At 38.0% G+C, this 17148-nt stretch overlaps 2 protein-coding genes across 4 annotated transcripts in view; both read right to left on the reverse strand.

Annotated features, from left to right (window-relative positions):
* Positions 1-1429: 1429 nt before the first annotated feature.
* LOC148864160 (sugar transport protein MST6-like) lies at positions 1430-3792 on the reverse strand. The gene is made up of 4 exons (XM_088975765.1): positions 3530-3792; positions 3102-3427; positions 2385-3014; positions 1430-2241 (listed from the first exon to the last, which is right to left on the reverse strand). Exons 1-4 carry the CDS (start codon positions 3660-3662, stop codon positions 1780-1782), a joined length of 1551 nt encoding a protein of 516 aa, XP_088831891.1. The 5' UTR covers positions 3663-3792; the 3' UTR covers positions 1430-1779.
* An 8513-nt stretch (positions 3793-12305) lies between these two features.
* NBS1 (nijmegen breakage syndrome 1) overlaps positions 12306-17148 on the reverse strand; it is a 30294-nt gene continuing 25451 nt past the window's right edge. For 2 of the 3 annotated variants that reach the window (XM_088977096.1, XM_088977095.1), the window contains exons 10-14: positions 14073-14446; positions 13409-13470; positions 13199-13298; positions 13049-13111; positions 12306-12576 (exon numbers count right to left, since the gene is read on the reverse strand). In XM_088977096.1, coding sequence (XP_088833222.1) covers positions 13055-13111; positions 13199-13298; positions 13409-13470; positions 14073-14446 — 593 coding nt within the window. In that variant the 3' untranslated portion in view covers positions 12306-12576; positions 13049-13054. Of the gene's footprint in view, positions 12577-13048; positions 13112-13198; positions 13299-13405; positions 13471-13631; positions 13778-14072; positions 14447-17148 lie in introns of those variants that run through there. The other variant, XR_016109724.1, reaches the window with a different exon arrangement.

Raw genomic sequence — 17148 nt, forward strand, 5'->3', positions numbered from 1 at the left:
TGAAACTTTAACTAATTGAATTGAAAATGAATCGAAACTTTAACTAATTGAGTTGAAAATGGATCGATTTGACCTGGTTCAGCCTGAGTCAGTTGAGTCTGTGTACTTATGTAATACCATTCTCTTACACTTGGACCTTATTTTAAAAGGATTTTGAGGCGAGGCCAAATGCCTAAGCCTCAAAGCAAGGCTAGGAAAAAAGGTCTGGCCTTAAAAGGATTCTGAATCCACCACTAAGGCTTAAGTCTTGGGTTGTTTGAGGCTTACATCTTTGTGCCTTTGGCCTCAAAATGCCCAAGGCTGGGTCTCAATCATTTGGCATGTTAATGTTGAACATTAGGCTCAATTTGGAAAGAGTATAAATATAAATATGTACAATGCAAATATATGAAAAATAATACAAGATACGAGGTTTTGCTCTCTACATATTTGTATTTGTACTCCTTCCAAATTGAGCCTTAAGGATTATATAAGGGCAAAATAGAAATTTAAGACAAAAAAAAGGATGCCTTGTTCATATATATTATCATATTAAATCTTTAGGCTATATTTGGTTTGAAGGAAAAGGTGGGAAAAGAAAAGGAAAGGTAGGGAAACACATACAAGGTTTGTAAAGATTTCTCTACTTTTCCTTTCCTTTCCCTACTTTTTCCTTAAAACCAAACACAGCCTTATTGTTTACACTCTTATGTCATTCATGCTTCATTCTTACATATTTGCCCATTTACCCCCTCTTTATAATATTTCTTTTAAAGCAAAAGCATCACACAATTGGTTCCTAAATTGTGTCGAGGCCATACAACGCTTTAACCTTTTAAAACCTTACACTTATTTAATTTATGTACCGAATTGGTTCCTAAATTTACAATTAATTCACAAACACGAGGGTGATTGAAAAAATAAAATAAAAGAGAAATCTTCATTTTACCCCATCTCACAATTTTTTTTTCAAAACCCAAACACAATACACCGTGTGAGAATGACCAAATTCAAGCGAAAAGAGCCCTATGACATTTTCAATTGAGCCAATCCAATCCATGTGCAATTAAAACATTATTTTATTTGTTATATCTAGCTGGTCGTCTAACCACAACCCAAATTGCACCCAAAATGAGAGTGGCCAAATTTAATATTATTTTTAATTAATTTTATTAACTTCTAAATAAAAAATAAATGGACATTAAATTAGTAAAAAAACAAATTTAAAATTAAAAATATTTATTGTATTTTATTAGTAATTTTTATTACTTTTAATTTTTTTAAAAAGATTATAAATTATAACTTTATGAGTAATAACAATCAATAATTGTTATAAATTATATAATAATTATAAGATTTTATAATATCGAAATTGAATTTCATTTCGTGAGTGAACAGGTGGCAGGGAAACATGTTCATCGTAGTGGAGCAATCACAATAACATGAGCAATTGAGCAAAGAGTCATTAGTTTAAGAAACTGTGCTGAATCTACATTCAGAAATCATTATTTTCCAGGAAATTAAATGAAACCATGAAACTACTCTCTTTCTCTCCCTCAAAAAGAAGGTGAAACCATGAAATGAGAACAACATTTTTTCTCCAAGTGTTCTTTCTTTCTTCTGAACTGAATGCATAAATTTCTTCCTTTTTGCCTTTTTTTCTGTTTCAGTTCAGTTTTCATCATCTCTTGGTCGGTCGATCGACTTGGTTTATTATTCAGAAAGAGCCCCAACTGGAAGACATAATCTGAATCGAATCTGAGCAACCTTCAACCCTACGGGCTGCATCTAACCTGGTTTTTAGGCCACAGACTTTGCTGAAGAGAGCTGGAGGGCGCCGACTGCGTCATCTGGGATGTACTTCCCCCAGAACCAGTGCTGCTTCCACACTCTGTTCATTTCTTCAATGGGAACGTTCTTGGTCTCCGGCAAGAAGAAGAAGATGAAGAGGGTCATTATCAAGACAAACCCTGCAAAGAAGAAGAAGAGACCGAACTTCATGTGACAAAGCATGGCCAGAAAGGCTTGAGCAATGCCGAAGGTGAACAACATGTTCACTGATACATTGATGGCCTGACCAGCTGATCGGATCTCCAGAGGAAAGATCTCACTGGGAACCAACCAACCCAATGGACCCCATGACCAGGCGAAAGCTGCAACATAGGAGCAAATCAAGAACAGGACGAAATCTGCGTAGCCCTTTGACAAGGATCCTTGTCCACTCTCTCCAAACTTGATACCGAGCACAGTTCCCACACCAATCTGCGACAGATATCGATGCATTAATGGGTTATGAAGTGAGCAACTCAAACTCAAGTGTTCTTCGTTTTAAAGGACCGGTATTGCTAATTGATCAGTGGTAAGTGGTGGCAAAGAAATTGTTTTAACTTAATTAATGGATATACCTGGCAGATGATCATCTGAATTCCACCTTCGATGAATAAGAACCTTCTTCCGTACTTGTCGACTGTCACGATAGAGACAATGGTGGCGAAGAAATTGACCAGGCCGGTTATGACAGCAGACATGAGAGAAGCTGCACCGCCAAATCCCAGTGTCATGAAGAGAACGGGTGCATAGAACATGATAACGTTGATTCCAGTGAGCTGCTGGAAGAAAGGAATCATGATGGACATGACGAGCTGAGGCCTGTATCTGCGTTCTATGATGTTCTTCCATGGGTGCTGCATCTGCTTCGCAGATTCGCTTGCGTCGATGAGGTCTTGGAACTCCTCGTCGACGTCGGTGGTGCCGCGGACCTTCTGCAGCATGGCCTTGGCCTTCTCTGTATGGCCTCTTTCGATGAGAGAGTTGGGGGTGTCTGGTAGGAACAGTGACCCAACTGTCATTACGGCCGCCGGAACTGCTGCAAGAATCAGGGATATTCTCCACCCATATCCACCCTTGATCTTGTCTGTGCCATAGTTCACAAGGTTGGCAACCAGGATTCCAATGGTTATGGCCAATTGGAAACCCATGTTCAGAGCTCCTCTCAGTTTTGCCGGTGCCATTTCCGATAGATACACTGGTACAGCCTGCATTCATTGCTCATTCAAATCAATCACCACCCCCAACATACAATATATATCAGAAGAGAGAGAGAGAGAGAGAGAGAGGGAGACCTGATTAGCAAATCCCACACCGGCACCAAGTAAAAGGCGACCAAGGATGAGTATCCCGACGTTGTTGGCGATGCCATTGAGGATGGAACCAATGAAAAACACAGCACCTCCAATGGCCATAGAGATCTTTCGACCAAAGAGTCTGGTTATTGCAGAAGCAAAGAAGGAGGCTATCAACGCCGCGATGTAAAGGGAAGAAGTGAAACTGGTAAGAAGCTGACTATCGAATTTGCAGTACTGGTTATGTGTTTCAGTGTCATCGTTCATCCTCTCATAAACCGAGGGGAAGAACTTCTTCAAGAATGGACTCATAGAAGTAACCCCTCCTGCAGAAAAAAAAAAAAAAAAAAACAGTCAACACCAAATATATGATCAGATACCAATTTTACTGTAAACAATTTCTTCAGTCTTCGTTCACAAATCACAACCTGAAATCCCAAGATCGTAACCGAAAATGAGACCGCCGGTGGCAGCCACAATACAAGTTATGAGCACGAAGAGGGTCATCCCTCCGGCATAGTCTTTTGTTGGTCCATGCGAAGCAAATCCTCCTCCTGCCATTCTGCAACAAACCAGTGAATCTTTGGTGTCCTCCTAATTAACCAAACTGGGTCGTACGAGATCTTTCAATCGTTGGAACCACTTGAACTAGCAACAAGCTTTGATTCTGGTGTTCTTCCTTATCCAAACCAAAGGGGAATTGAGCCTTAAAAAGGAATGGCAAGTACTCGAATTTAGGCGAATGACTGTAACGGATATTTCTTTTTTTCGAAAAATTAGAGTGAAAACCATGCTGACTGACTCGGTTATCCTACAAACAATCTTGTCCATGATTTCATGGATCGCCATGTTTTGTGGGTCTGATCTAGAAGTTTGATAGATGAGCTGGGGATTAATGCAGTTGCCTTGTATAACCAGAAATAGTAATACTAACTCACTAAACCACTCAGATGTACTCCATACATTTCAACCTACAGCTCCGAAAAGGTTGTGAAAAGAAGTGGAGAAATGGTCTCTTTCCTTTGGGAGTGTTTTCTGTCTTGCTCTAGCCAAATATTTTGAAAGTTTCTGATGCTCATTCTTAGATTTTGAATCTTTCTTGATATATAGTTTATGAAACTAGACTTGGCTACTCATTTTAGAGTAGGATGAGTACAATGAGCACACTGAGTAAGAGCATTCATTAAATTTTCTGACATTCTTTGGGAGATCCCAAACTTCATCGTCCACAGCTTCGGCAAATAAATTGATGTGGGGGACTTGGAATATTGAGTCAACATATAAATGGATTATAAAGTTATTTGGGTCCATTTGGTTCCATGCAAAGTATTGGGCCCAACCCTAAATTTGGGGCCCAGATTTAACTGAAAATTGACATATTCAAGTTGGGTCTGGACCAGGCTGGGCTAACCTTGGTCAATTGGGCTCAAGTGGATATGTCCGGTCCAATGTACTCAAATTTAAACCTTTAAATAGGAATTTTGTATATTTTTCAAATAAGCATCCATGCATATTGTATGTGTGTGCATATGCATGCATATATCAATCCATATGTGCATATAAGCCTGTGTATAGTGAGACTGGGCCTAGGTTGGACTAAGATCGGGTTGGGTTCGAGAAGGGCTCACGCTACCTAGGGCCTAGGCTCGAGCTCAGCTCGAAAAATAGAAAAATCCAAACTTTTCAATCTAGGGCCTAGCTCAAAAAATAGAAAAGCCAAAGGTTTTGAGCCCAGCCTGACGAATATGGCTATATTGGGTTGGACTCTGGTTGGGCCTGCACAAATTACACCCCTAATGTGACCGGGTTCACATATAGTGGTGTCGTGCTATGATTAGTTTTTGAGGTCCAGGGAATATATACAAAACATTTTGTGTGTATATATATATAATTCTCAATACGAGCTCTAATTGTAATAGAGAGAGAGATAGGGGATTTTGCAAATTAGGGCAGAAATTTGATTGAGCCTGTATTTTAGTCTTCTACTTATGATAAGGTCTTATTTGATTTCTTTGCTTTTGTTATTCCCATTTATAAACTTCCGTCAGTTGTTTTTGTTTTAGGTAAGGTAAATGTTATTAGGCAAAATCTATGATGCATATACTGCACCATGAAGCAAAAAACATGAACCAACTGATAAAACAATACGCCACAGCTGACATTTTTAAAGTTCTTGAAGTTTTGATGGTGAATACACCTTGTGAAACATGCAAAATAAAAAAGTAAATAGATTATGTGACATCTTTAACGTGATTGATTGAAATCTTGATTCAAAATGCAACAAATATTCATATATGCAATGCAGTTGAACTCTTCTTATTAAAAGAAAACAAAAAAGAAAATACAAACATTGGTTTCTCCAAGAAAACCCATGCCCAAAAATACAATCTAAGGTCCCAAGAAATCTAAACCGATTAAACTAAACACAAGCCCAATAGTAAAACCATCTCCCATGCATAACATAGAAGCACAGGAAATGTTCCCTATGTATGGCTGCGATGCCATGTGGATTAGTGTGGGTAGGAAATCCAAGCTGGACTCGGGTTCAAATCTCTACGCCCCACGAAGGGGGTGCCCCACAACGTCCCACAGCACATCCTCACCATGTATTGGGAACATCTTCTGATATAGTACCAGAAATGATGATGTCATCATCAAGAGATATTCCCAATACACGGCAGGAATGTGTTGTGGGATGTTGTGGGGCACAGATGTGAACTCAGTTGGGAGATGCTCTCAGAGGTTTTGATGGGGTGAATGATCAGAGCCTGGAATATGGCTTTCCATTGACTCAGCTCGCCTGTTGGTTTGGCCATAATCGCCCCCATGTACTTCTAATGACAATGGTGTCTGTTGGAGGTTCTTCATTCCTGGAGAGGCTTTTGTGGTTCAATTCAACCCACATTTGCTACAACAGTGTGGTATCCATGAAGTGACTTCTTGATGGGGCCACTGCAATAGATCCAAGGCCATGATTTTCTGTTTTAGCCCTGCGCTACAACAATGTCGTAGCAAAGATTTACTCTTTGTGGTCATGAAAGATAATTCATGCATTTTATCGCTGAAACAAGGCAATTTTCTACTAGAAGAAGATGGCAAGTTTATGCATTTGGTCACTATAAAAAAGGCAATTTTCTGCTAGGAAAAGAAAAGCAAGTTTATACATTGAGATCATTAAGAGAATGCATTCCTTTACTCTTTGTGCTACAAAAGAAATGAAGATAATCTAGCTTATAATGCATTCATCTGGCCATATAACACTAGGTCATGTGAGTCTTACAGTCATTTGGACCTAATCAAAAAGCACCCAGGGTCTGCTGCTCGCATGGCTGTGTATCACTTGTTATGTAACCAATTATGAGTGAAGAGGCTAGTGTTCCATACACATGGGGTTGATGTACAAAACTGTAATGTTAACTCGTGATTTTTTTTGTGGGTAAAAATAGGAGCCACACAAGACGAGTGGTAGCTTGGCCCCAAACATCACTTAAACAGATACACAAAAGAGCACTAAGGAGAGAAAATAAATTGGAGAGGGGGCTAAAGGACAAAGAAAGCTTTCCATGCCATCCAATCCACAGCTTGATTGGCTTCGCGAAATGAATAAGAATAAGAGACACCGCATTGCAGCCACCCAGCCAGCCTCAAGCAATCTTCCATAATACTCTTCAATCTTCAGGAAGCTTTGACTTACTGCTTCAAACAGTAGAACACTACGAGGGAATCACCTTCAATACTTTTAGAATGATTTCTGAAATTTTGAGCAACGTTGTGAGCTTCCTAAGTAGCCCAAGTTTCAGCAACATTTATCATGGTCAATCCAATAGAGTATGCTTTGGAATCATGCACATCCCCCAAATGATACATAGCAATACATGCAATTGTGCAAACACCACTCTCATCCCTTGAGGCATCAAAATTTATTTTAATGGTCCCATCTCTAGGGTATTTCCATCTAATTTGTCTCCACAATTTTCTTTTAACAAGATGTGGGTCCCGTGCATCGCGCATCTCATGATTTTGATTCCAAATAATAGTTTTGAGCCCTCTCTATGATGATAGAAGGGGAAAGCACCGGTTCTGAAAAGTTTTTTCCATTCCTGTTTTTCCATAGAAACCAAAGAATGAAACTACACTTTTCTTGAGGCATATGCCCTTCTACTCTGCTACCCTTGTTCAAATTGCTCCACCAATGTAAGACTAAAGAATCATTCTCCTCTGGGCCTATAATGTTAGAGTTAATGGCTAGCCAAACTTGCCTAGCTAAGGTACAATTATGATCAATGTCCTATTTCTCACCACAGATACTACAATCCTCATCAATGGGAACTCCTCTAGCAACAAGTAAAGCTTTAGTGGGTAGCAGAGAACTCAAAAGAAGGAATATAAAAGTTTTGATTTTAGGAGGAACCCTAAGACCCCACATCCTACTGAGGATTATGTTAGGCAACGTTTTAAAAAATAACTCGGAAACAGAACCGTTCTGGTCAATGGTTCGACCATCTGGATCAATGGTTTGTTGAATTTTCAACAGTTTTTTATCAGATTCTGGGTTTTGGATAAGACAGAACCGGTTGGGCCAAACGGCCCAAGCGTCCAGGCCAACGGCGATTTAGAAACGCTGATGTTAGGCCCTCCTAAACCCCTTTCAAACACACTAGCCTCTTTGTAAATAGATTTAATAGAACATTTTCCTTTAGGGTCCAGCCACCAAATCATCTTATCCTCATTTTAACAAGGAATGAGGAAAATTGGTCTAGTTTTATTCCAAACATGCATAGGGACTAAATTTCAAACTTTATCCTCTCTCTAAACCATTCTATCATGCTTGATGACTTCACTGGATTTGATTTCATTTTCCTTGTCAGAGGAGTCTCTATTCAAAAGCAAAAGCTTGTTTATTGGAGCCGAATCAGCCCATCTATCTTTTCAAAAATTAATTTTGTTACCATCACCTACAAACACAATCCATCCAATTTTGTGGTATTCTTTTGGTGTAGCAAGTGATACAACAGTGTGTTATGGAATGTAGTATTGTTTTGGTGGGTTAATTACTTAAAATACCCCTGAAGTATCTAACAATTACTTAAAGTGTCTAAATTTTCAAACCCTGAAATTCATTTTTTGTTACGTATCATTGTTAAATTGGACAAAAAGACTCTTTTACCCTTAATTATTTTTCAAATTTCAAAATGTGCCTTTGTTAAATAAAGAGATGTGTGAGTGTGAGCGATATCCAGCCTCGCATCGCCCTCCCCCTTCTCTCTCTACTCTCTTCTCATCCCTACTTTGTTCGCTGTTGAGAAGAAAAACAAGAGAAAGACAAACATCACTGTTCATCTTAGTGTTGGACACTAAAAGAGTATTTAGAGCTTCGGTAGATTGAGTTTCAAACTATCAAGTATTCTATGTAAAATAAAACAGGGAATCCAATTGACGGTGGCAAGCTTAGTCATGAACCAGTAAAAGGAGTTATCAACCGAGGGCTGGTTCGTTCGTGTGTTAATTGGTTTGTTCTAGTGTTAGTGTTAATGTGGAATTAAATCTCGCAACCAGCACTTTGGGGAAAAAGGGGTCAAGGGGATTGGTTGAAGTTATTAACGATACATAACACCAAATACCCAAAAAAAAAAAAAAAAAAAACAGTAAAAGGAATAAAATCGACTCCTAGCTCTGGCAAAGTCTATTTAATGACTAAAAGGGTTGAGTTCCTCTCACAAGCATAAAACTCTATGGATTAAGTATCATTTTCTAAATAGAAATATCTGGTAATTTGAAAGAAAAATCCAAGTCTTCATTTTTTTTTCTTTTTTTACATTTTCCCCATTGTAAATTCCTACACTCTCTCTCTCTCTCGTTTTTGTTTTTGTTTTTCCGTCCTCTTCTTTTTATATCCCCTATAGTCTTTCTTTGTCAACAACACATAACAGAGTAATTGAACTAGTCCGGACTCCAGTCACTCCCTCTCCTCCCTTCCTTCCTTCCCTCTTCCTTCTTCTTCTTCTTACCATTGCCTCAATTTTCTCTACTTCATTTCTGGTCTCCTCGTTGAATCACTGAAATATTAACTCAAAAGCAAAGTGCATTGTGGCAGTCACCCAAACCCAAGTTACTGCTTGATAGACAAGGCCAAAGACAAGAGCTTAGAGTCAATTTAACTCTAAGTAGGGGTGCTCAAGGTTCAATTTTCATATTTAACCAAACCAAAACTGAACTGATGCAACCGGTTAACCGCGGTTCAGTTTTCCGGTTTTTTATGACTTCAAAATTAAAAAAAAAAAAGAAACTGGAGACAGTGAGAGTGGGAGAGTGGAAGAAATACAAAGAGCTTAGGACCTGGGAAGAACGAAGAATAAAATTGATTTTCGGGAGCGCTGAAGGCCGTCGCCCATTGGTCCGTTGAAGCTATTGCAATTGGGAGCGCCGAAAGGCCGTCGCTTGTTGGTCCGTTGAAGCTATTGCAATTGGAGCGCCAAAGGCCGTCGCCCATTGATCCGTTGATTTTTTGGAGTGACGAAGAGTGAGAGTCAAGAGAGAGAGAGAGAGAGACGGAAAGAATGAATCTTAGAGAGTGAGAGTCGAAAGAGAGAGCTCAGAGAGAGGGAAAGAATGAGTCTGAGAGAGTGAGAGGAGAGAGAGAGAGAGAGACTGAAAAGTCTAGTTGTTCGCCAATCTGGCGAACACTCTAGAGTCTACTTCTGAACTGAAAAGTCTCAGTTCGACATTTATTAGATTTTCAAAAAATAATAAAAAATAATATATAATATTAATATAAATATATATTATTGTTTATATTAATATTATATATATATATATATCGGTTGGTTCGATTAACTGCCGGTTTTTTTAAATGGTTAATCAAAACTGTCGATTTTTTAGAAACATTGAACCAAAACTGAACCGACCAATTCGAGTAACCAATTTTTCGGTTTTTTTTGTTCACCCCTGACTGTAAGCGTGCTACCAAGCTTAGAGTCAATTTAACTCCTTTCGAAAAAAAAAAAAACAATTATCTCATCTCATCATTTGCTGAAAGGGGCTTCTCAATGAACAAATTATTGATGGGGGAGAATGATCCCCTTCAGAAGCAAATGTTACAACTAGTGTGGAAGAATGGGCATATGAATTTATCAAAAAAAAAAAGGGCATATGAGGCAGCAATTGCAGAAATATGGTGTGGTTTCTTCTTTTTGTTTATCCATTTGTCAAAGGCAAAATCCAACCATTGAAGCAGTCACCGGAGACTCTTCAATGGCTGGAACAAACGATTCATCCCTGAATGTGCAGGTTAAGGCTCTGTTTGGTTGCAGTGCAATTTTATTTGCACTAGTACAAATGCATAAAGGTGCAAATGAAAAGATTGCAAATTCTGGTTTAGTTTTGTTTTGGGTTTTACTTTATTCTGCTTTAGCTCTTGTTTTACTTCATTTGTACTCTAATCAAACAAAATAATTGTAAATTTGAAATAAAAATAAATCATAATTTTGCATCAAAATTTTCTGAATTTTCCTTGCACATCTAAATTCTAAATTTTTCCACCATATCCAATTTTTTTCTCCACGGGGCTATACAACTGGGGGATCACCCATCCCCCAACCCTGGTGCAGGCGGGATTCAACCACAGGCCTCCACTACAACCACCAGGAGGTCTTACTAACTAACCAATTGGCACATTGCCTTAAAACTGTGTTTTCTTTTTATTCATAACATGTCTCTAATAGTTGTGTTTTCTCTATTTAGCCTTTTTTTTCCTTTAATTCTCTTATGTTTTCGCTTCACAACAAATAATCATCTGGCTATACACATTTTCTGAAAAGCATGTACAATAAGAGCCATTTTAGTAGTGTATTTGTGCATTTGGTTGGTCACCCTGGTCTCTTTTTCCCATGCTTCCTTTTTTTCATGCATTTTGCTCTTTCACTCTCTTGTTGCAACATCTTTTGGTGCAAACCCGTCACCATAAGAAGACCTTTTGCTAGGAATTGTAACATGAAAAAATTAGTACTAATGGCATCTTCCAAAAGAGGTGACCTTACTACTGTTTATCTTCACATCACATATTTGCCTCTTTAGAAAATCGACCAAAGGGTCTTTTTACCACTTTGAGGATTTGAATTTAGAAGCAATTTCTCTTTCCGGGTGCAGGTGGGTTCTTGCAAATGTTCTGTTCAACAACTTTTAATTGGCCAAGTGTGTGTGAGAGAGAGATGTAAAAATAGACTAAGGCAGTAGTACGGCAGTAGTCATTATTTGGATGAATTGGGAAGAGCCGAAGAGGAATGCAAGGATCTTTAAGGCTCTGTTTAGGAAGAGTGCAAATACAAACGTTGTCATTTTCAGGAACCTAGCAAATTTTTTTTTTTTTTGGCAATAAACCTTGTATATTTGTGTTTGCACTGAACACTCAACACGCTCGTAGTGTACTTCCACTCATCCCAAATGGAGCCTCAGGTGCAATATGAAACCATGGAACCTATAATAGTGTACATTGGTGAGAACGGTACATTGGATTATAACTCAAATGCAATGGAAGCCACTCGTAAGGTTTAACACCAACTTTTCATGTATACTTAGAGAATGGCCCCTTACTAAGCAAATACAGAGCAACTACAGTATGCTTTAGTATGAAATTTATTATTTAATTATAAAAAAATAATAATTAGAAAAATTAATATGGGTCATACATCTGTGTAATTTATAATCTATTATGACCTATGTTATTTGAAAATCACTATTAATTTATATTGTATTTAATATGACTTAAGAGATTAAATGAAGTCTTATTTGTAAACAGCAACTCACGTTAATTGATATTTACTATTTATTTGATAAATTCATTTTAACTTTTTTATGTCTATCATATAAATAGTCACGTTTGTATCATTTCAAAGTGGATTGAATATGTTTAAATAAACCACTTCTAAGGCAATTATTCTATTTGAATGTGGAATTAACCGCTTTTGGGATCCTCTTTTCTAAGAAATTAGAATGTCACAGTTTGACTGATGCTTTAGCGATAAAGGGGCGAGTAGGGATCAAATGGATTTATTTGCTGTTTTATTAACACAGCCTATCTATGGGACTTAATGTCGCTATTTTACACATTTATTTGCTGTTTTATTAACAACTTTTTCAATTATATCTTTCTAAAAAAGTCTGCTACCTTGTAGCCGTCTCAGATTCTGATACTCGTCGTGATACACATGGCACAAATGGATTCAATTCTATGATCGTTAAAAATTCCCATGATCAAGGCACAACTTCCATGAAGTCCCACAAAAGGATATTGATAAAGACATTTACAATGACAAAATGGGTTCAGAACCAATAAATTTACAGAATGCGCTGAGATTCATTGAGGTCGTTGAGAACTACCAGATGTCAATCGAGTCATGTGCTGCAGGTTCCACTAAACCAAGAACCTTGAACAAGCTTATGTGCAAAATGGATCTCGTGCCAACCAAATTAATGATCACTGTGAACATGAGGTAAAAGTTCAATAATACCATTAAGAAAATGAATTTCTAATCACCATAAAGTTAAAAGCACTGTTGTGTTTGATACCATTGATGTTTCAACCTAAAGTGTTTTGGGTTGAAACACCATTTCTACTTGAATCAGAAGTACCATGTTCTATAGTTTCTGGGAATGTGCTTGTCATCCGTATTAGTACCACATCAGTGCCACATCAATCAGGGCATTGAGACTTTGCCTCCCAAAGCAGGAATCATCAATTTGGCATTTCTTCAAACATCCCCTCCCCTTGCATGGGTTTCAATGCAAAGTGATTTATAACTGTTGGCTCAAAAAAGCATCCAACCAAACAGAAAATTGGCCGCTGAAGTTTAGATGCCTATGTGGCACAGATGTAGCACCATTTCTACTCGATACAATCATGGTACCAAACACCGCCTTAATTTATAGAAACTCAAAGCAAGCCAATTTACCTTTTGTCAACCCCGAGTCAAAAATTCACGAATTGATGGACCAGTCGGTCCGCGTCTCCTTTTCTGCTTGGATTATTCAAAAGCAGCAATAGATCTTAGGCAAATTCTCACACTAGTGAAACTAAAACAAGTGTAAATTTCTCTACTCACTTTCTCATTGTTGAACAAGTCTTCTGCGATAGCTTCCATTTGTTTTTGCTTCTTCTCTGCTTTCACATATTCAGCCACCTCACTCCCATAGTCAGATTCACTATCACGTTCAGCAAGAAGCATATAGCAGACATGTAGAGCCTCAATATTTTCCAGAAACCATTAAAATGTTGCTGAATCTAGAGCTGAGATAAAGAATATAGTTCTCACTTGTATGGGTATTTCGAAAATGGGATAAGATCTTTGAAGCTATTCCCTGGCTGAGTCTCTCTCTGCAAACCCATATTAACAATTAGAGAGAACTAAGGTTAAGAAATATCATATACCCTGAAATATAGAAAACAAATCACACATAAAGACTAGCAAACTGTCAACATTAGTTTATAAGAATCTCAACCAATATCCTTTGAACTGAGGTTCAGAGATTATCTACCTTATGAGTCATGACTAGCAGAATTTAACACATCCTAGGATACTTCAAACCAACCAATCAACAATACATTAGTCAAGTGGTGAACAAATTTTGTAGGAACACGAGGAACTCATTAGTATGCCCATTTTCTTCCTTTTCCTTCCAGCCTGGAAACAAGGATTTTCAATAGATTTACTAACACCTGGTTCAGTAGGAAGAGACTGCAAAGACTTGAAGTTGCCAGGAACTCAGTTTTTTATTATAGGGGAGTGGGGAGGCAGGTGGTTTGACATTTTCATCAAGCAAAACTAAAATTCATATTAGGCAGACTAGCAACTTAACCAAGCCAATTCCTTGTCCAAAGGCTTCAAGTAAAATCAGGAATTAAGAAGCAAAAATGCATAGCATCCCGTCCAAAATCAGGATTAGATGAAATAGTTCATTGTCGTAGATGTGAATTACCTTTCTAAAGCATTTGAAGTTAACCACTACACTTTTTGTCATGGAAGAAACTGAAGCTGGTGCCTTGGCATCTATAACAACCAAATCTTGACTGAATATAACATCTGAATTTTGATTTTCAGATGTCTCAGATTCAATAAGCTTGTCACTTTTAGTGATGATAATGCCACCACCCTCGGTCCTAAAACTTGAACTTTGCACTTTCTGTGAAGCAGTATAAGCATGATCTACAGATATCTTCCCTTTAACTTCATGTCTTACGGCTTCTTCTGATTGAGTAGCTTCAGTCACATGATCTGATGCAGCTGTGTCCACTTCCACATCAGAATCTGCAACTATCGTCTCACCCGTAGAGCATGAGGATGAAACAAGTACTGCAGAACAAATCTTGTAAGGTGCAGCATTTTGGTAGAGACAAGTGGATACCAAACCAAAAAAGAACAATAGGACTTAAATACTAAATTACAAGAAAGTGTCCCAATAAGAAACAAATTTAAGAATATAAGTCCTTGACTAGTGTGAGCGTCAAAAAACGATTCACTTGGGCTGGATTGGAGTCGCCACCCATCAGTTTCAGAAATAGAGGTGATGGGACCTCCGAGAATGATTTTCAAAACCGTTTTGTTTTAATAGTGACTCCACTAGCCTAAGGCACCGGCTAAACCAGTCCGGGTAAGACTTGGATGGGAGAGGGAAGGGGTCAGGGACCCCTCTCCTAGGTCCAATAGGTGGGGCCCACATGAGATTCCATAACAAGCATGATCACAGATATGTAATTAATCAAACAACATAAAGACAAAGAAAGCAAATCATAAGGACAAACCAATAAAGAAGTAAATTCCACCCATTTTATTTTATTATTTTATTATTATCTATTTTTTATTTATTTTATTCTTATTTCAAAATTTAAGATTTTATTTTTAACCTTTTTATTTTTTATTTATCTTTTTACTATTATTATATCTTTATTTCCTTTTTTTATTTTATTGATTATTTATTTTTTTGTTATTTTCTTATGAAATGCTATTTATTTTATTTGTTTATATATTTTTTTATTTTTTTTAATCTTTTACATCTTATGTTTATTATTTTTTTTACTTTTTTCTTTTTCTTGACTTTTTTTTTATTTTTACATTTTTTTCTATTTATTAGTAGCTTATTCTTTCTCCTATTACCTAAGTACGATTGAATCAATTGTACTAACATCTCCATTTCATTTCTTTTTTCCTAATTTATTTATTATTTGATTATTTATTTTCTTATTCTCTTTTTTTCTTTTGTAATTAAGGTGATTTATCCTCCCCGGCTAATCATTCCTTTCCATTCTACATTTGTAAACAAAAGATCCCTCTCTGCCCTCATATTTCATTGTTGTCATCAATCCTATATTTAATTTTTTTTCTTTTAATCGAAATCATAGTTCAATTTCTCTTCCCACCAAAAGGCTAAACCAAAAAACAATTGCAATTCAAATAAATTTACTCAGTATAGTGAATCCATTACCATATTCCCCATCGACACAAATGCAGAGAATGGCTCAGAACTTCATTGTCATCTCTAATGTTCGAGAGAAGACCATTATTGAGGTAGGGATTGAAGGTAAAAAAGAAGACGAGTAAACAAAATCAGAGAACAGAACTTACCTGGATTGGAATTTTCTTTGGTTAAAAACCTGGATTGGATTTAGCCTGCCTGAAAATGTACACTACAATAGGGGGAGCTTTCTCGCTTTGGAGGATTGGTCAATGCACGGTGACAATGACCGGGGTCAAACTTGAGAGATTGATAGGGAGAAGGATTTACGTCGTGAAGTTAGTCTGAAAATGAGTAGAAGGAATTCCAATGATTGCTATCATAATCGACTCCTGATCTGATCTTGGCTTTCATTCGAACCATGCCACTGACAAATCTCAGTTAGCTCGGCATCAAGCTGCAATGGACGTAACGCTCAGGAATGATTCCAGAGCTGGAAGGGGAAGATGAAGGTTGAACACCAATCTAACTCAGGAACGGTGGTCTGTGAACATCAAACCGTTGTTGTGCTCATTCAGATTTGGGGGTTTGAAGAAGATGACGAACAATGGTTTTCTTGGGGTAGAAGAGAAAATTGAGAAAGAGAGAAGGAAAGGGAGAGAATGATAGAGAGTCGAGAGAGAAAAGGCTGAGAATGGATCGGGGAGAGGAGCTCACCACTACTCTGTTTAAGTCAACGCTGCAATGAGTTGCAGAGGTGGTTATTAAAACAGGGGAGGGGGAAGAAGAAGAAGAAGAAGAGAGAGAGGGAGAAAAAGGCCGAAGGTGGAGGGGATTGAATTCGCTTGCAACTGCTAGTTCAAAGTGTCGAGTGTTGGAAGAAGATGAGCAGTGGATTTGGGGATTCGGCGGATCTTGATCGATGCATAGGGGGTTTCACTTGGCCCGGCCCCAAAGTATGTCTTCGAATAGTAATGTATACAGAAACTTCAAATAGAAGATGATGCTTCAGATAGATCACACTCGAATAAGTTGTCACTACTAGTTTGGGTCCCGTCACGAGGAAGAGGAGTGAACAGTAGACTAGGTTCCGATTCGATAGACGAGAGAGGGGAACTGTGGGAGTGGCCAAGAGAGAAAATAAGAGGGGGAGAATGGGGGAGGGATTCCATCGTCGATCGGCCGCTGTGTCAAGAGGTAAGGGAGAGTTAATAGCCGATCCCCCTGAATTAAAAAAGTTAGGTTTGCTTAAATAGTAAGGTGCAGTGCAGTTTCGTAATTTTTGGGAAACTCGGGGGCATTTTTTGTAATCTTGGGACGTTTGGATTAAACCGGGTCCAGGAGATAAACCAGGGTTTTTTATGGATGGTTGGGATTTTTGGGCCAAAAAATGGAGGGTCGAGATTAGTCTGAGTGCAGAGAAGGGTTTTGTGTGTGCGGGCCAATAAAATTGGCCAAAACGGAATCTTACCAGATGGATGGATAAATGGGGGTATTTTTTACTAAAATTTGACGAGATGAGGTTATTGGACATTCCGAGTTGTTTGGTAGGGACAAATTGGGCTAAATGGACCCGAATCGGGTGGATTTGGAAAGGGCTTGA

The sequence above is a fragment of the Nelumbo lutea genome, chromosome 3, assembly GCF_056320005.1.
Source record: "Nelumbo lutea isolate HS-2025 chromosome 3, American lotus-T2T, whole genome shotgun sequence".
Lineage (NCBI taxonomy): Eukaryota > Viridiplantae > Streptophyta > Magnoliopsida > Proteales > Nelumbonaceae > Nelumbo > Nelumbo lutea.

Coding starts and splice junctions, on each gene's coding strand:
- LOC148864160 (XM_088975765.1), bottom strand. CDS start 3,662: ATGGCAGGAGGAGGATTTGCTTCGCATGGACCAACAAAAGACTATGCC. Junction 3,428..3,529: donor TTACGATCTTGGGATTTCAG/GTTGTGATTTGT, acceptor TTTTTTCTGCAG/GAGGGGTTACTTCTATGAGT. Junction 2,242..2,384: donor TTCAGATGATCATCTGCCAG/GTATATCCATTA, acceptor TATCTGTCGCAG/ATTGGTGTGGGAACTGTGCT.